The sequence below is a fragment of the Danio rerio genome, chromosome 18, assembly GCF_052040795.2.
Source record: "Danio rerio strain M-AB ecotype USA chromosome 18, GRCz13ab, whole genome shotgun sequence".
NCBI lineage: Eukaryota > Metazoa > Chordata > Actinopteri > Cypriniformes > Danionidae > Danio > Danio rerio.
In genome coordinates this window covers 1,483,191-1,500,000 of record NC_141038.1, presented here as the reverse complement: position 1 = coordinate 1,500,000, position 16,810 = coordinate 1,483,191, and the positions used below count along the sequence as shown (strand labels likewise).

The 16,810-nt window shown below is 38.0% G+C and overlaps 1 protein-coding gene across 1 annotated transcript in view; it reads left to right on the top strand.

Annotated features, from left to right (window-relative positions):
* The window catches only part of parp6a (poly (ADP-ribose) polymerase family, member 6a), an 11,752-nt gene extending 7,782 nt beyond the window's left edge, over positions 1-3,970 (top strand). The window contains 6 exon segments of the mRNA NM_001002537.1: positions 702-779; positions 1,129-1,223; positions 2,460-2,520; positions 2,599-2,689; positions 2,763-2,829; positions 3,113-3,970. Coding sequence (NP_001002537.1) covers positions 702-779; positions 1,129-1,223; positions 2,460-2,520; positions 2,599-2,689; positions 2,763-2,829; positions 3,113-3,308 — 588 coding nt within the window. The 3' untranslated portion in view covers positions 3,309-3,970.
* Positions 3,971-16,810: the final 12,840 nt, after the last annotated feature.

Here is a 16,810-nt window from a genome sequence, read left to right as displayed (position 1 = left end):
CTATATACTTTAAAACAGGTCATACCATGTCATTATAAAAATGCGTATTCTTTACTAATGCACATTTGTTAAACTCTCATTGGGTAGATTGTCCATCCATCCATCCATCCATCCATCCATCCATCCATCCATCTGTGTATCTATCCATCCATCCAAACTATCCATCCATCCATCCATCCAACTATCCATCCATCCATCTATCTATCCATCCATCCATCCATCCATCCATCCATCCATCCATCCATCCATCCATCTGTTCATTCATCCATCCATCCATCCGTCTGTGTATCTATCCAACTATCCATCCATCCAACTATCCATCCATCCATTTATTCATCCATCCATCTGTTTATCCATCCATCCGTCCATCCATCTGTTTATCTATCCATCTGTCCATCCATCTATCTATCTATCCATCCATCCATCCATTCCATCCATCTGTTTATCTATCCATATATCCATCCATCCATCCATCCATCCATCCATCCATCCATCCATCTAACGGAATTAAAATAAATATTTGGAGGTAACAAAGTAAGGGAAGAACTCAATTAAGTTTAAATATAAGAAAAACAATCCTCCAAAATTAAATCAAAACCATTAAACCTGAACTAATAAAATTAGTTAACATTCAAAATGTTAGTAAATGCCATTATAGAATATGAATAATATGACAATGACATTGTTTGTGTTGAATTTAGGATATTAAAGGCCAGTGCTGGACGGATGAAGAATCGGATGGAGAGAATGAACCAGAGCAGTTCCTGTACGGCATCCAGGTAAAATGGTTCATTTAGGAGGGTGTGATATTGACAAAAATATACATCTTATTATTTTGGGGGTATTATTTTATTTTGCTGAGTATGATTTTGTGTTTCTACTTTAATGTTTTTAATGTGTTTGTTGTAATAGCTTTCATCATCCAGTCAATATTTTTGCACAGTGTTTTTATTTTTATTTTTAAACTAAGGGATAAACTCCATAATATCAGATGATGTAAATGATATTAGTAATGTTACCTTTATTGTGCAGCACCACAAGTTACATTTATATGTTTACTTTTCATCAATTATTGCCTGTTGGTATAATGGATGTCAGTTGAAGTGTAATACCGCGGTGTTCCTGTAGGGGAGCTGTGCAGCGGATTTGTACCGTCACCCACAACTGGACGCTGACATTGAGGCTGTAAAAGACATTTACACAGACAGTGCTGTGTCTGTCAGGTGAGATTAACCTCACTCCACTTCTGATCCACATTCACTGCACATTCAAACCCTATTCACATTCACTGCACTTTCACATCCGATTCAAATTCACTGTGATTCACATCCGATTCACATTCACTGCATGTTCAAACCTGATTCACATTCACTGCACTTCCACACCTGATTCAAATTCACTGCATGTTCAAACCTTATTCGTATTCACTGCAATTTCACATCCAATTCACATTCACTGTGATTCACACATTATACGCATTCCTTATTCACACTGATTCTCAATCTCTGTGATCCACATACGATTCACATTCAATGCATGTTCAAACCTGGTTCATATTCAGTGTACTTTCACACCCAATTCACACTGTGATTCCCAGGTGATTTACGTTCATTTCACATTCACACCTGATTCACATTCATTGTGATTCAAACTGATTCACGTTCTCTATGATTCACACCCGATTCACATTCACTGCATGTTCACACCTGATTCACATTCATTGTGAATCATAGATGATCGAAGTTAATTTAGCTTTCTCATCTGATTCACATTCACTGTGATTTACACTGATTCACAGTCTTTGTGATTTACACCTGATTCACATTCACTGCACATTCACACCCAATTCACATTCACTCTGAATCACACATGATTCAAGTTAATTTAGCTTTCTTACCTGGTTCACATTCACTGCGATTCACACGTGATTCACAATCAGTGTATTTCACACCCGAATTACATTCACTGTGATTCAGATTCATTTTGCTTTCACACCTGATTCACGTTCATTTCGCATTCACACCTGATTCACTGTGGTTATTCACATTAATTGCACATTTAAACCCAATTCACTACACTTTCATACCCAATTCATATTCACTGTAATTCACACATGATTCACATTCATTTCCCATTCCTTCCTGATTCACATTCACTGTGATCCACACTGATTCCATTACTGTTATTCACACCTGTTTCACACTTGCTGTCATTTACACCTGATATGCATTCAGTGTACATTCAAATCTGAATTACATTCGCTGTGATTCACATATGATTCACATTTATTTCGCATTCACACCCAAATTACAGTCATTGTGATTCACACCTAACTCACAGTCACTCTGATTTAAACTGATTCACATATTCTATGATTCACATTGATTCACACTTGATTCACTTTCTCTTTTTTCACACCTGATTTGCATTCACTGTGAGTCTTTTTGCTGTGCCTACAGAGAGTATGGTACGATCGACGATGTGGACATCGACCTGCAAATCAACATCAGCTTCTTGGATGTAGGACCAAACACTTCTATATAACCCACTCAAATAATCAGTGGTGAGATGTGAATGAAAGCATGTGTTATTTCTCAGGAGGAGGTTGCGAATGCGTGGAAGGTGATCCGGACAGAACCCATCGTCTTACGCCTGCGCTTCTCTCTTTCACAGTATCTGGATGGACCAGGTGAGAAGTGTTCACACCTCTGCGTGTGTGTATGAGAGGATAAATTGTAAACTTATTTAATTAATCCTTGCAGAACCGTCTGTGGAAGTGTTCCAGCCGTCTAATAAAGAAGGCTTCAGTTTGGGCCTTCAGCTGAAAAAGTAAGTTTGCTAATGTTATTCATTAATATTATTTTATTCAACAAGGACGCATTAAATTGATCTATTTTTTTATTCACAGAAAACATTTGATCTATTTTACATTGCAGTAATCTTTCACTGTTTTGTTTATTGTATTGATGATCGAATATACACAGCTTTAGTAAGCACTAGACATAAAAATCTAGTCAGTAAGGCTGAATGAAGATTTATTTCTCAGTTTTATTATGGAGCCATTTGGATTTTGATAATAAGTGTGTGTGTGTGTGTGTGTGTGTGTGTTCAGGATCCTCAGCACGTTCACGTCTCAGCAGTGGAAACACCTCAGTAATGAGTTCCTCAAGGCGCAGCAGGAGAAGCGGCACAGCTGGTTTAAAGCTGGAGGAACCATCAAGAAGTTTCGTGCAGGACTGAGCATCTTCTCCCCCATTCCTAAGTACATCATTACAAGCCATGAATGCGAAACACCGTACTCATTATAAAATTTGCAAGAAAAAAAATAAGATTGAATGAAAACCTGCAGTATAATTAAATTTGCAAGGAATTTTTTAAAGAGTTGAGAGGTTCGCCTTGAAACATTTTCATTTTGTTTCATGCTATTAGTTGTGTTGTTAGAAAATTCAAGCGTTTTCTTAGGCCCCGTTTACACTAGTGCGTTTTAGTTTTAAAACGGCGTTTTAGAATGAAAACGATCCGCGTCCACACTCGCGTTTTACCCAGCGTTTCTGAACTGCTCTCCGTCCACACCAAAACGCTGAAAACGCACATCACGTGACCACACACACACACTTTGCCAATCGCTGGAGCCCATCTACCCAGATGAGAGCTCTGCTAGTCGGACTTCTCATCAAGCATCTCCCGCTGGATCTAATCTCACTATATTTATTAAACGGGATATTTCATTCATCTTGTTGTCTTTATCTAACGACATATTCCCTGACTTTGGTCATTGGAATCTATTACTTGTTCTCAGGTAACGTGTTTTGGCTGAGCGCAAAGATAAGTTAATGATTAATGTAACCACGTAGCCTACATTCTGTATATTGACTGATCGCTTGCCTTTATTTCCTATAATGTATAAACTTATTGTATGTTATAATTTATAATGGCCATTATCGATTATTAAAACTGATATTCAGCAAAAGAGAGGCTGTGTTTCGTATTTTCACTGAAATTGAAAGGAGGCAGTGTTGTTATCGGCTCCGTGTTGTTATAAATATCCACACAGTGAAGATGACGCTCATGCAGCACGACGCCTCAACATTTCTGCTGTCTGTTTAGTTGTTAATATTAAAATTAAAATAGGCAGTTCCTTATACCAAGTTTACATTTTATTGTTGAGAAAGTGAAACAACGTAGCCAAGGTGATGTGAATGAAGTTATAAAGTACACTGTTCCCTGTGAAGATTGACGCATGTCCTCGGTATGTTTTCCATATCAAACTTAGAAGAAGAGATGCAGCCTTGATCAAACTTGCGAAGTCTGAACTTACACGGAGAAGATTCAGGACTGAACTGTGTGTTAGGCTACTTAATATTGAGGAAAAGCCCCAATCAGAGAGGCGAATGTCTGCAGCCCCGCCTCCGTTTTCAGATGTCTCCGTCTTTCCCCATCCACACTGAGACGGAGCAGCAGCGTTTCAGAATGAAAACGGCCTCTCCAGCGTTTTCGAAACGCTCCGTTTTCGGCGCTCGAGAACTCCGGCGTAGTGTGGACGGATGGCGTAACCGTAGCAAAACTTATGCGTTTTCAAACTAAAACGCACTAGTGTAAATGAGGCCTTAAAGGGCCATGAAAGCCCCTTGTTTCAGCAGGGTGTTTTCACACCTCTACTTTGGAAAAAGTCAGAAAAGTGGGCGTGTCCAGCTCTGTTTAGGGGGGAGTGTCGGAGGAACTTAAGAGGCATGGTGTGGGAGTGTCTATTTGGGCACCCGCTGAGTTTCAGAGTCAAAACACACACACACACACACACACATGGGAGAAAGAGACTGTGTTTACATGGACATCTGCAGTCGAATTATTTGCCAAATTATTAAATGGTGGACTTTAACTGCAGTTTGGCTCTTTCATTTAGGAATTTCATTCATGTCCCTCACGACAAACAAGATATTTGACTCGAGGATCTGCTCTAAGCGTGTATTTTTCATGCAATGTTTGATACCGCACGGCGAATGAGAGAAAAAAACTCTGCATTTCCCGGAAACTTAGATGCACACAGCAGGTAGCGTCAGAAATCTGCGTGTGTTATTCCGGTCACTAAATGCGGTGAAAACCCTACACGAGGTTAAAGTTTGGTTGTGGTGCTAACATGTTTACACTCGGTGCAATAGTTAGTTCGAAACCAACAAACTGAATAAACAGAGCACTGCTCGCTCACTTACCAAATCTGTAGAGACAGGACAATCACCAGCAACTAGAGCCGCGTCTTTATTAGGAGGAGACTAAAGCGAATCCGGATCTCAGCGTTTGCAGATGAGAACAGCTCTCAGGTAAACAATAATCCTCCTTAGACGCGTAAGTTATTGTTGTCGCGCGTCGCGTACACTGTTAATCCACACGTGAGTCCAGCTGAGCTCTCACAGAGAGAAAATGAAAACAAAACTTCACTGCAGCAAACTATAAAAGCAACACTTCACACTTGTTTTGCCAACACAACGTGGCGTCTCTGTCGTGTAAACACTCTGACAGTAATGAATATTAATGAAGTTGCACAATAGAGCGCGCTGATTGGTTTGAACCAAGCCTTAATCATGCATTAATGCAGCACACTGTAAGACGTAATAAGACACACTCTGGCACAGACGTCCAGTCTGCACGCTGGAATACACGCTATTATCTCATGACCGTGACGCAGATACAAAAATTTGTTTCAAACCAGAAGTACGAATTTGCTTGAAATAACGCAAAAACAACCAATTTACACTTTTTAGTGAGATATAGGTGTCCTAATAGTGTTTTTAGCAGTGTGGGACACATATACCACTGTCAACTGCTCAACACATGTGTTCTGGTGTTTCGTGACCCTTTAATTTGTTGGCATTGTGAGATAATGCAGGATGTTTTTTATTGTATTTTGCCATGTGAGGATATGCTGCCAAACCAGGATGTATTCCTAATTTGCTGGTGTTTTTTGTAATTGCATGTGTTTTCTTTAATTACAGCATGTAAAGCTCTCTCGTCCACCATACAGTAGTCAGGGAATTTGACATATGGCTTTGAGCAGGAACCCTGCTTAATGAGACTAATCAGCATGCCCTCCATGTTGGCTCCAGGTCTCCCAGTTTCCCCCTGATCCAGGACACAGTTCTGAAGGGAAAGCTGAGCGTCCCGGAGCTGCGGGTCACACGACTGATGAACCGCTCCATCTCCTGCACCATGAAGAGCCCTAAAGGAGAACTGTTCAGCTACCCTCCAAACAGCCAGGTCAGCAGCTTCCAGCACACACACATACACTCTCTGTCCCAACACACACAACATTTTCTGCCTGGACGCAGTGGTGGACAAGATTTAACCCTTGTGTACTGTTCAAATGGACTCCCTTTTGGTTATGTTGGGGGCTGTTTTTGCCCTATTGACTTTCATTATAGCCATGTGTTGATGGCCATGACAGCATATAACAGCTTATCTAGATTTTCTCAGACTTGGTAAGTGCACAAACATGTGCAAAACATACAACTCTATATAAAAGCCAGAAAATAAGCTTTTTTTTGCACTGCAATTGATGAACAGCAGCAAAAATGACAACAGGGAAAACCAGAAACAATCAAGAATGTATGATTATATGCTGTCATGGCTTTGTAATGAAAAAATGTGATTATACTGGAAGTCAGTGGATCAAAAACAGCTATTTTAACTCTGGGAGTCAATTTGCCCAGATTGTATAGAGTTTTTTTTTTAATTAAAAAAATTCCCAAAATATGTGTCAAAATAAGCTTTGTTACCAGAAATCATCACACATCCTGAAACACAGAGAAAGCTGTGGTCAAATTAAGACTCAAAGTGAATGAAAACTTCCCAACAGCACACATCCTGGGTTAATCAGCTATTACAGCTCAGTACAATCTTTTGTGTCTAACATTTTACATGTTACATCAAATAGGCATGTAATAAGCGGGACAAAGTACATCCAGGATGGTTGTTTTTATAGAATAAACTATTCAGTATAAACAACAGTGCTCTGCTTCACATCAGGCTGCCGATAATCCTGTTGGGCTTTATTTTGTGATAACAGCCACTTGGATGTACTTTGTTACACAACTACTTGCCATGATACCTAAAAATAGAAACCAAAACGGCTGAATAGAGCATGCACTAACCTATATTATTCAGTCACAAGATGGCACCAAACTGTAAAAAAAAACAGCAACACGACAGAAGAAAATATAGATAGATGGATAGATAGATAGATAGACAGACAGACAGACAGAAAGACAGACAGACAGACAGACAGAATGATGGACGGACGGACTGACTGACTAATAGATGGATAGATAAATGGATGGACAGACGGATAGATGGATGGAAGGATGGATGGACGGATGACCAGACGGATGGACGGATAGATGAAGGGATGGACGGAAAAAAAGCTGGATGGATAGATAGATAGATAGATAGATAGATAGATAGATAGATAGATAGATAGATAGATAGATAGATAGATAGATAGATAGATAGATAGATAGATAGATAGATAGATAGATAGATAGATAGATAGATAGATAGATAGATAGACAGACAGACAGACAGAATGACGGACGGACAGACAGACTGACGGACTAATAGATGGATAGATAAATGGATGGATAGATGGATGGAAGGATGGATGGACAGACGACCAGACGGATGGAAGGATAGATGAAGGGATGGACGGACAAAAAGCTGGATGGACAGAAAGAAAGATAGATAGATAGATAGATAGATAGATAGATAGATAGATAGATAGATAGATAGATAGATAGATAGACAGACAGACAGACAGAATGACGGACGGACAGACTGACGGACTAATAGATGGATAGATAAATGGATGGATAGATGGATGGAAGGATGGATGGACAGACGACCAGACGGATGGACGGATAGATGAAGGGATGGACGGACAAAAAGCTGGATGGATGGATGGACGGATAGATAGATGGATGGGTGGGTGGGTTGATTGATTGATTGATTGATTGATTGATTGATTGATTGATTGATTGATTGATTGATTGATTAATTGGTTGGGAACAACAGATCTGGGAACATATCATAACATATTTTGGATGTCGTGACTGACCAATCAGGTATAATGTGTTATTGACACTTGCTTGCACACTTGAATCACCCTGTCAGTATGGTCAGCAGTAATATTTTAATTTATTAGTGTATGTGTACTTTTACTGGAGTGTCTGATTTGTGTGCTTGGTCCTCCTGCCCGTGAGCCTCGCCTGACGGGCAGACGGCTCTGTCCCATAATGCTCTTCTCCGTTGACCCATCAGACTGTGGCCGTCCCGGCGGGCAGGGCTCCTGCGCAGATTACCACACGCCAGCTGATTGAGTTGTTTTTCTCATCCCAGGCGGGCGGACACTGCAAGAACATCCCCACGCTGGAGTACGGCTTCCTGGTGCAGGTACCAGAACAACGGCAGTAACACTACACTCATTACTGCAGTCATTACTACATTCATTAGTGCATTCATAACTGCATTCATTAGTGCAATCATTAGTGCATTCAACACTGCAATCATCAGTGCAATCATCAATGCATTAAACACTGCAATCGTCACTGCAATCGTCAGTGCAATCATCAATGTATTAAACACTGCAATCGTCACTGCAATCGTCAGTGCAATCATCAATGTATTAAACACTGCAATCATCACTGCAATCATTAGTGCAATCATCAATGCATTAAACACTGCAACGGTTAGTGCAATCATCAATGTATTAAACACTGCAATCATCACTGCAATCATTAGTGCAATCATCAATGCATTAAACACTGCAACGGTTAGTGCAATCATCAATGCATTAAACACTGCAACGGTTAGTGCAATCATCAATGCATTAAACACTGCAACTGTTAGTGCAATCATCAATGCATTAAACACTGCAACTGTTAGTGCAATCATCAATGCATTAAACACTGCAACTGTTAGTGCAATCATCAATGCATTAAACACTGCAACGGTTAGTGCAATCATCAATGCATTAAACACTGCAACGGTTAGTGCAATCATCAATGTATTAAACACTGCAATCATCACTGCAATCATTAGTGCAATCATCAATGCATTAAACACTGCAACGGTTAGTGCAATCATCAATGCATTAAACACTGCAACGGTTAGTGCAATCATCAATGTATAAAACACTGCAACGGTTAGTGCAATCATCAATGTATTAAACACTGCAACGGTTAGTGCAATCATCAATGCATTAAACACTGCAACGGTTAGTGCAATCATCAATGCATTAAACACTGCAACTGTTAGTGCAATCATCAATGCATTAAACACTGCAACGGTTAGTGCAATCATCAATGCATTAAACACTGCAATCATTAGTGCAATCATCAATGCATTAAACACTGCAACGGTTAGTGCAATCATCAATGCAATCATCACTGCAATCATTAGTGCAATCATCAATGCATTAAACACTGCAACGGTTAGTGCAATCATCAATGCATTAAACACTGCAATCATTAGTGCAATCATCAATGCATTAAACACTGCAACGGTTAGTGCAATCATCAATGCAATCATCACTGCAATCATTAGTGCAATCATCAATGCATTAAACACTGCAACGGTTAGTGCAATCATCAATGCAATCATCACTGCAATCATTAGTGCAATCATCAATGCATTAAACACTGCAACGGTTAGTGCAATCATCAATGCATTAAACACTGCAACGGTTAGTGCAATCATCAATGCATTAAACACTGCAACTGTTAGTGCAATCATCAATGCATTAAACACTGCAATCGTCACTGCAATCATCACTGCAATCATCAATGCAATCATCAATGCATTAAACACTGCAATCGTCACTGCAATCATCAATGCATTAAACACTGCAATCGTTACTGCAATCATCAATGCATTCGTCAGTTCATTTATCACTGCATTCGTTACTGATTCTTCAGTGCATTCATCACTGCATTCATTACTTCGTCTATTAGTGCATTCATTGATGCATTCAATGCTGAATTCTATAATGCATACATCACTGCATTTAAAACTGCATTCATCCATGCATTCACTACTGCATTCATCATTGCAATCATTACTGTATTCATCAGTTCATTTGTCAGTGCATTCATTACTGCATCCATCACTGCAACCACCACTGCAATCATCACTGTATTCATCACTGCGATCTTCACTGCATTTATTACTGCATTCACTACAGCATTAACCACTGCGTTAGTCACTGTATTCATAACTGCATTCATTACTGCATTCATATAATCAATAATCAAAGTTAATCACCTTATTTAATCTACTAACCTTTTAATTCAAAATAAAAATGGTCTAAAATGATTACGTTCTGCTATTATAGCAGTAATATGAAAGAGGCCATGAATGTAGATTCTTCACGGCTGACGGATGTTTGACAATATAGTGTTATATAACAGAAAACCTTATTGCTTAAATAACAGCACAGCTAAATTTAGGACACCTTTTACATTCATTCAGATGTGATCACAGTCATCTGCTTTCATATCATTGACGTTTGGGGTGGGTATTTTCTTTATATTAAATAAAAAATATAAATATATTCAGCATGGAATTATTAAGCTGAGCAAACGTGACAGTAAATACTTTTATCATCGTATTCATCGTATGTCCACAAAAACATGAAACAATTGTTGTAATATTAATAATAATCAGATTTTGTTATTGATCATCAAAACAGCGCATGCGAATTATTTCATGGGATCATGTAACTGGAGTAATAATGATGAAACTTCAGCTTTAAATAACAGCAATCAATGACATTTTGTTACACATTTACATAGAAACAGCTTAAAAAATTCTAATAATATTTTACATTTTTACTGTATATTAAAATTAAATAAATGCAGCCTCAGTAAGTTTATTCACAAGCATTCAAATCTTACTAGCCCCAAATTGTGTGTAATATTACAGTAACCTGTAAAACTGGACTGACCAATCAGCATCTAGAATTGGAATAGTAATTAATCAGCTTAATTGTGATGTATATCATTTAGTTCAGCTGTGTTTCGCTGTTAATGCATCTATTTCCACATTACACAACACTCTGATGTCTCTGACCATCATCTCTGTGTTTCTCTGTCAGATTATGAAGTACTCAGAGCAGCGAATCCCCACTCTGAATGAATACTGTGTGGTTTGTGACGAACAGCATGTCTTCCAGAATGGCTCCATGCTTAAGGTGGGATTTACACCGCAGAAATAATCATATTCCTCCATTCCTTTAAAATGTATGGCACAATTAAGCCTTTAGTTTTGGTGGAATGCATTTGATATATTTTGAATCGGTTTATTTGACGGATTTTGCTGATGTTGTGTGTGTTCTGTGTTTCTCCGTCAGCCGGCTGTGTGCACCAGAGAACTGTGTGTGTTCTCCTTCTACACTCTGGGTGTGATGTCTGGAGCAGCTGAAGAAGTGGCCACCGGTGCAGAGGTGCTGACATTTATCCTAAACTCTCTGATGGTGGTGATGATGATGATTATTATTATGGTGATAATAGTGATGATGGTGGTGGATGTTGATGTGGAGGATTTTTATGGGGATGACGATGCTTAAGCTTAAGCTCATAGTGATGGTGGTGATGATGATGGTGCTGATTATTATAGTGATAATAGTGATGATGGTTGTGATGATGATGTGATGTAGGTGATGTTGATGTGGATTATTTTTATGGGGATGATGATGATGATGATGATGATGACGATGGTGATGGTGATGGTGATTTTTATGGAGATGATGATGCTTATGCTCATAGTGATAGTGATGATGACGATGGTGATTATTATGGTGATAATAGTGATGATGGTGTTGGTGATGATGATGTGGTGTAGGTGATGTTGATGTGGATGATTTTTATGGGGATGATAATGCTTAAGCTCATAGTGATGATGATAATGACGATGGTGAATATTATAGTGATAATAGTGATGGTGGTGGTGGTGATGATGATGTGATGTAGGTGATGTTGATGATTTTTATGGGGATGATGATGCTTATGCTCATAGTGATGGTGATGATGACGACGGTGATAGTGATGGTGATGGTGGTGGTGGTGGTGATGATGATGTGAGGTTGATGTGGATGATTTTTATGGGGATGATGATGATGATGATGATGATGATGATGGTAATAGTGATGTTGATAATGATGGTGGTGATGACAATTTGATGTTAATGTGGATGATATTTGTGGAGATGATGATGCTTATGTTCATAGTGATGGTGACGATGGTGATAGTGATGGTGATGGTGGTGGTGGTAATGATGATGTGAAGTTGATGTGGATGATTTTTATGGGGATGATGATGATGATGATGATGATGATGATGATGATGGTCATGAGGATGATGGTAATAGTGATGATGATGATGATGATGATGATGATGCTGATGGTAATAGTGATGGTGATAATGGTGGTGGTGATGGTGATGATGATGATGGTAATAGTGATGGTGATAATGGTGGTGGTGATGACAATGTGATGTTGATGTGGATGATTTTTATGGGGATGATGATGATGATGATGATGATGATGATGGTCATGAGGATGATGGTAATAGTGATGATGATGATGATGATGATGGTAATAGTGATGATGATAATGATGGTGGTGATGACAATGTGATGTTGATGTGGATGATTTTTATGGAGATGATGATGCTTATGCTCATAGTGATGGTGATGATGACAATGGTGATTATTATGGTGATAATAGTGTTGGTGATGATGATGTGATGTAGGTGATGTTGATGTGGATTATTTTTATGGGGATGATATTGCTTAAGCTCATAGTGATGATGATAATGACGATGGTGAATATTATAGTGATGGTGAGGATAGTGGTGACGATGATGTGATGTAGGTGATGTTGATGATTTTTATAGGGATGATGATGCTTATGCTCATAGTGATGGTGATGATGACGACGGTGATAGTGATGGTGATGGTGGTGGTGATGATGATGTGATGTTGATGTGGATGATTTTTATGGGGATGATGATGATGATGATGATGATGGTGATAATGGTGGTGGTGATGACAATGTGATGTTAATGTGGATGATTTTTGTGGAGATGATGATGCTTATGCTCATAGTGATGGTGATGATGATGATGGTGATAGTGATGGTGATGGTGGTGGTGGTGATGATGATGTGAAGTTGATGTGGATGATTTTTATGGGGATGATGATGATGATGGTCATGAGGATGATGGTAATAGTGATGATGATGATGATGATGATGATGGTAATAGTGATGGTGATAATGGTGGTGGTGATGACAATGTGATGTTGATGTGGATGATTTTTATGGAGATGATGATGCTTATGCTCATAGTGATGGTGATGATGACAATGGTGATTATTATGGTGAAAATAGTGTTGGTGATGATGATGTGATGTAGGTGATGTTGATGTGGATTATTTTTATGGGGATGATAATGCTTAAGCTCATAGTGATGATGATAATGACGATGGTGAATATTATAGTGATGGTGAGGATAGTGGTGACGATGATGTGATGTAGGTGATGTTGATGATTTTTATAGGGATGATGATGCTTATGCTCATAGTGATGGTGATGATGACGACGGTGATAGTGATGGTGATGGTGGTGGTGATGATGATGTGATGTTGATGTGGATGATTTTTATGGGGATGATGATGATGATGATGATGATGATGATGGTAATAGTGATGGTGATAATGGTTGTGGTGATAATGGTGGTGGTGATGACAATGTGATGTTAATGTGGAGGATTTTTATGGAGATGATGATGCTTATGCTCATAGTGATGGTGATGATGACAATGGTGATTATTATGGTGATAATAGTGTTGGTGATGATGATGTGATGTAGGTGATGTTGATGTGGATTATTTTTATGGGGATGATAATGCTTAAGCTCATAGTGATGATGATAATGACGATGGTGAATATTATAGTGATGGTGAGGATAGTGGTGACGATGATGTGATGTAGGTGATGTTGATGATTTTTATAGGGATGATGATGCTTATGCTCATAGTGATGGTGATGATGACGACGGTGATAGTGATGGTGATGGTGGTGGTGATGATGATGTGATGTTGATGTGGATGATTTTTATGGGGATGATGATGATGATGATGATGATGATGATGGTAATAGTGATGGTGATAATGGTTGTGGTGATAATGGTGGTGGTGATGACAATGTGATGTTAATGTGGAGGATTTTTGTGGAGATGATGATGCTTATGCTCATAGTGATGGTGATGATGACAATGGTGATTATTATGGTGATAATAGTGTTGGTGATGATGATGTGGTGTAGGTGATGTTGATGTGGATGATTTTTATGGGGATGATAATGCTTAAGCTCATAGTGATGATGATAATGACGATGGTGAATATTATAGTGATAATAGTGATGGTGGTGGTGATGATGATGTGATGTAGGTGATGTTGATGATTTTTATGGGGATGATGATGCTTATGCTCTTAGTGATGATGATGATGATGATGATGATTATAATTATGGTGATAATAGTAATGGTGATGATTGTTGTGTTAATGATGTAATGTTGATGTGGATGATTTTTATGGGGATGATGATGCTTATGCTCTTAGTGATGATGATGATGATGATGATGATGATGATGATGATGATGATTATAATTATGGTGATAATAGTAATGGTGATGATTGTTGTGTTAATGATGTAATGTTGATGTGGATGATTTTTATGGGGATGATGATGCTTAAGCTCATAGTGATGGTGATAGTAGTGATGATAGAGATGTTATGAGGATTTTGCTGATATTGATTGTTGTATGGATGATGGTGATGGTAATCGTGGTGGTAATGATGAGTATGGTGTTGCTGATAGTGATGGTGGTGGTAATTATCACAGTAATGGTGTTAATGATGTTTATTATTATAGTGATGATAATGGTGGTGATTATTATGGTGATGATATTGATGGTGATTATGGTAATTGTTATTATGGTGATGATAGTGATGGTGGTGATTATTATAGTGACAGTGGTGGTGATGATGTAATGTTGGTGAGGTTTTGATGATGTTAAGGATTATTTTATGTTGATGATAATGATGGTTATGCTCATAGTGATGGTGTTAATTATTATGGTGATAAGAGTGATGGTAAAGAGGATGGTGATGTTGATATTAATTGTGATGATGATGGTGATAGTAATTGTTGTGATGATGACGATGATGATCATGATGATGGTGATTATGATTATGGTGGTGATTATAATGATGGTGATGATGATGTTGATATTATTTGTGATGATGATGGTAATAGTGTTGTTGGTCATGTTGATGATGATGATGATGGTGATGCTGCTATTGATTGTTATTATGATGGTGGTGATGGTGAGGATGATGATCACAGTGATGATGATGATTATAGTGATTACGATGGTGATAATGATAGGGATCTTGATTATGATCATGATTATGATGATGATGCTGATGTTATTGATTATGAGGGTGGGGGTGATTGTGATGGTAATGATTTTGATGATGATGATGGGGATGGATGATGATTAGTATTGGCAGTAGTGCTTTTAAAGGTGTTGATAGCGATGTAATGGTTATGTAAGTGATGATTATTATGATGATGGTGATGTTTTGATCTTAGTGATGATGATGGTGATGGTTGATGATAATGATGATGGCAGGGATTTTGATGATGATGGCTGTGATTGTGATGATGATGATGGTGGTGATAAATATGGTGATGACGGTCGTGATGATGATAGTGTTAATGATGGTGATTATGATGATGGTGATGGGGATTATGTGCAGGTGGTGGATCTGCTGGTGGCCATGTGTAGAGCCGCTCTCGAGTCGCCCCGCAAGAGCATCATCTTTGAGCCGTACCCGTCTGTGGTGGATCCCAATGATCCCAAAACACTCGCCTTCAACCCCAAGGTGAAGAATCCACTAAAACAATACTCGACATGAAGATACAGCAAAACACAGACACTTTAGCAAAACGTTGTGAAGAAGAAAGTATTTATTTACAGAGGCTAAAATACAAAAACATTTCCAGTATTTTCCATATATCAAGTCTTGTTTGCCGATACAAAATTATCACAGTTGAGTTAGTTTATATCAGGACTATTATTGTTAAAATAAACTCAAACTATTAAATTAAAACTAATTTTTTTACATGATGGAATACAATAAATTATAATATAATAAAACAAATATTTATTAATTTTACTAATGTCATTTAAGATGGGTCTATTTTTTATTTACTTTTACTTGATATGTTCAAATGTTGCTTTTAAATTAAATGTATATTTGAATGTTTAGATATGATTTGGAAAATATATCATTTACTTTATTTAAATAACTGAATTCCAAGACAAAATGATGAGTAAGGAGATTTTTATTGCAGTGTATTACAATTTAAATAGACTTCAACTTTAACCAGCATCAAATCTCTCTTCCTTGTCTGTGTGTCTGTGTGTTTGTGTGCGATTATTGTACTGATCCTGTGGCGAACAGAAGAAGAATTATGAACGTCTGCAGAAAGCGCTAGACAGTGTGATGTCTATTCGGGAAATGACACAGGTATGATGCCATAATATAATATAATATAATATAATGTAATGTAATGTAATGTAATGTAATGTAATGTAATGTAATGTAATATAATATAATATGTAAAATATAATATTAAAATGAACTGTATATAACTAACTATACAGCTATATATATATATATATATATATATATATATATAT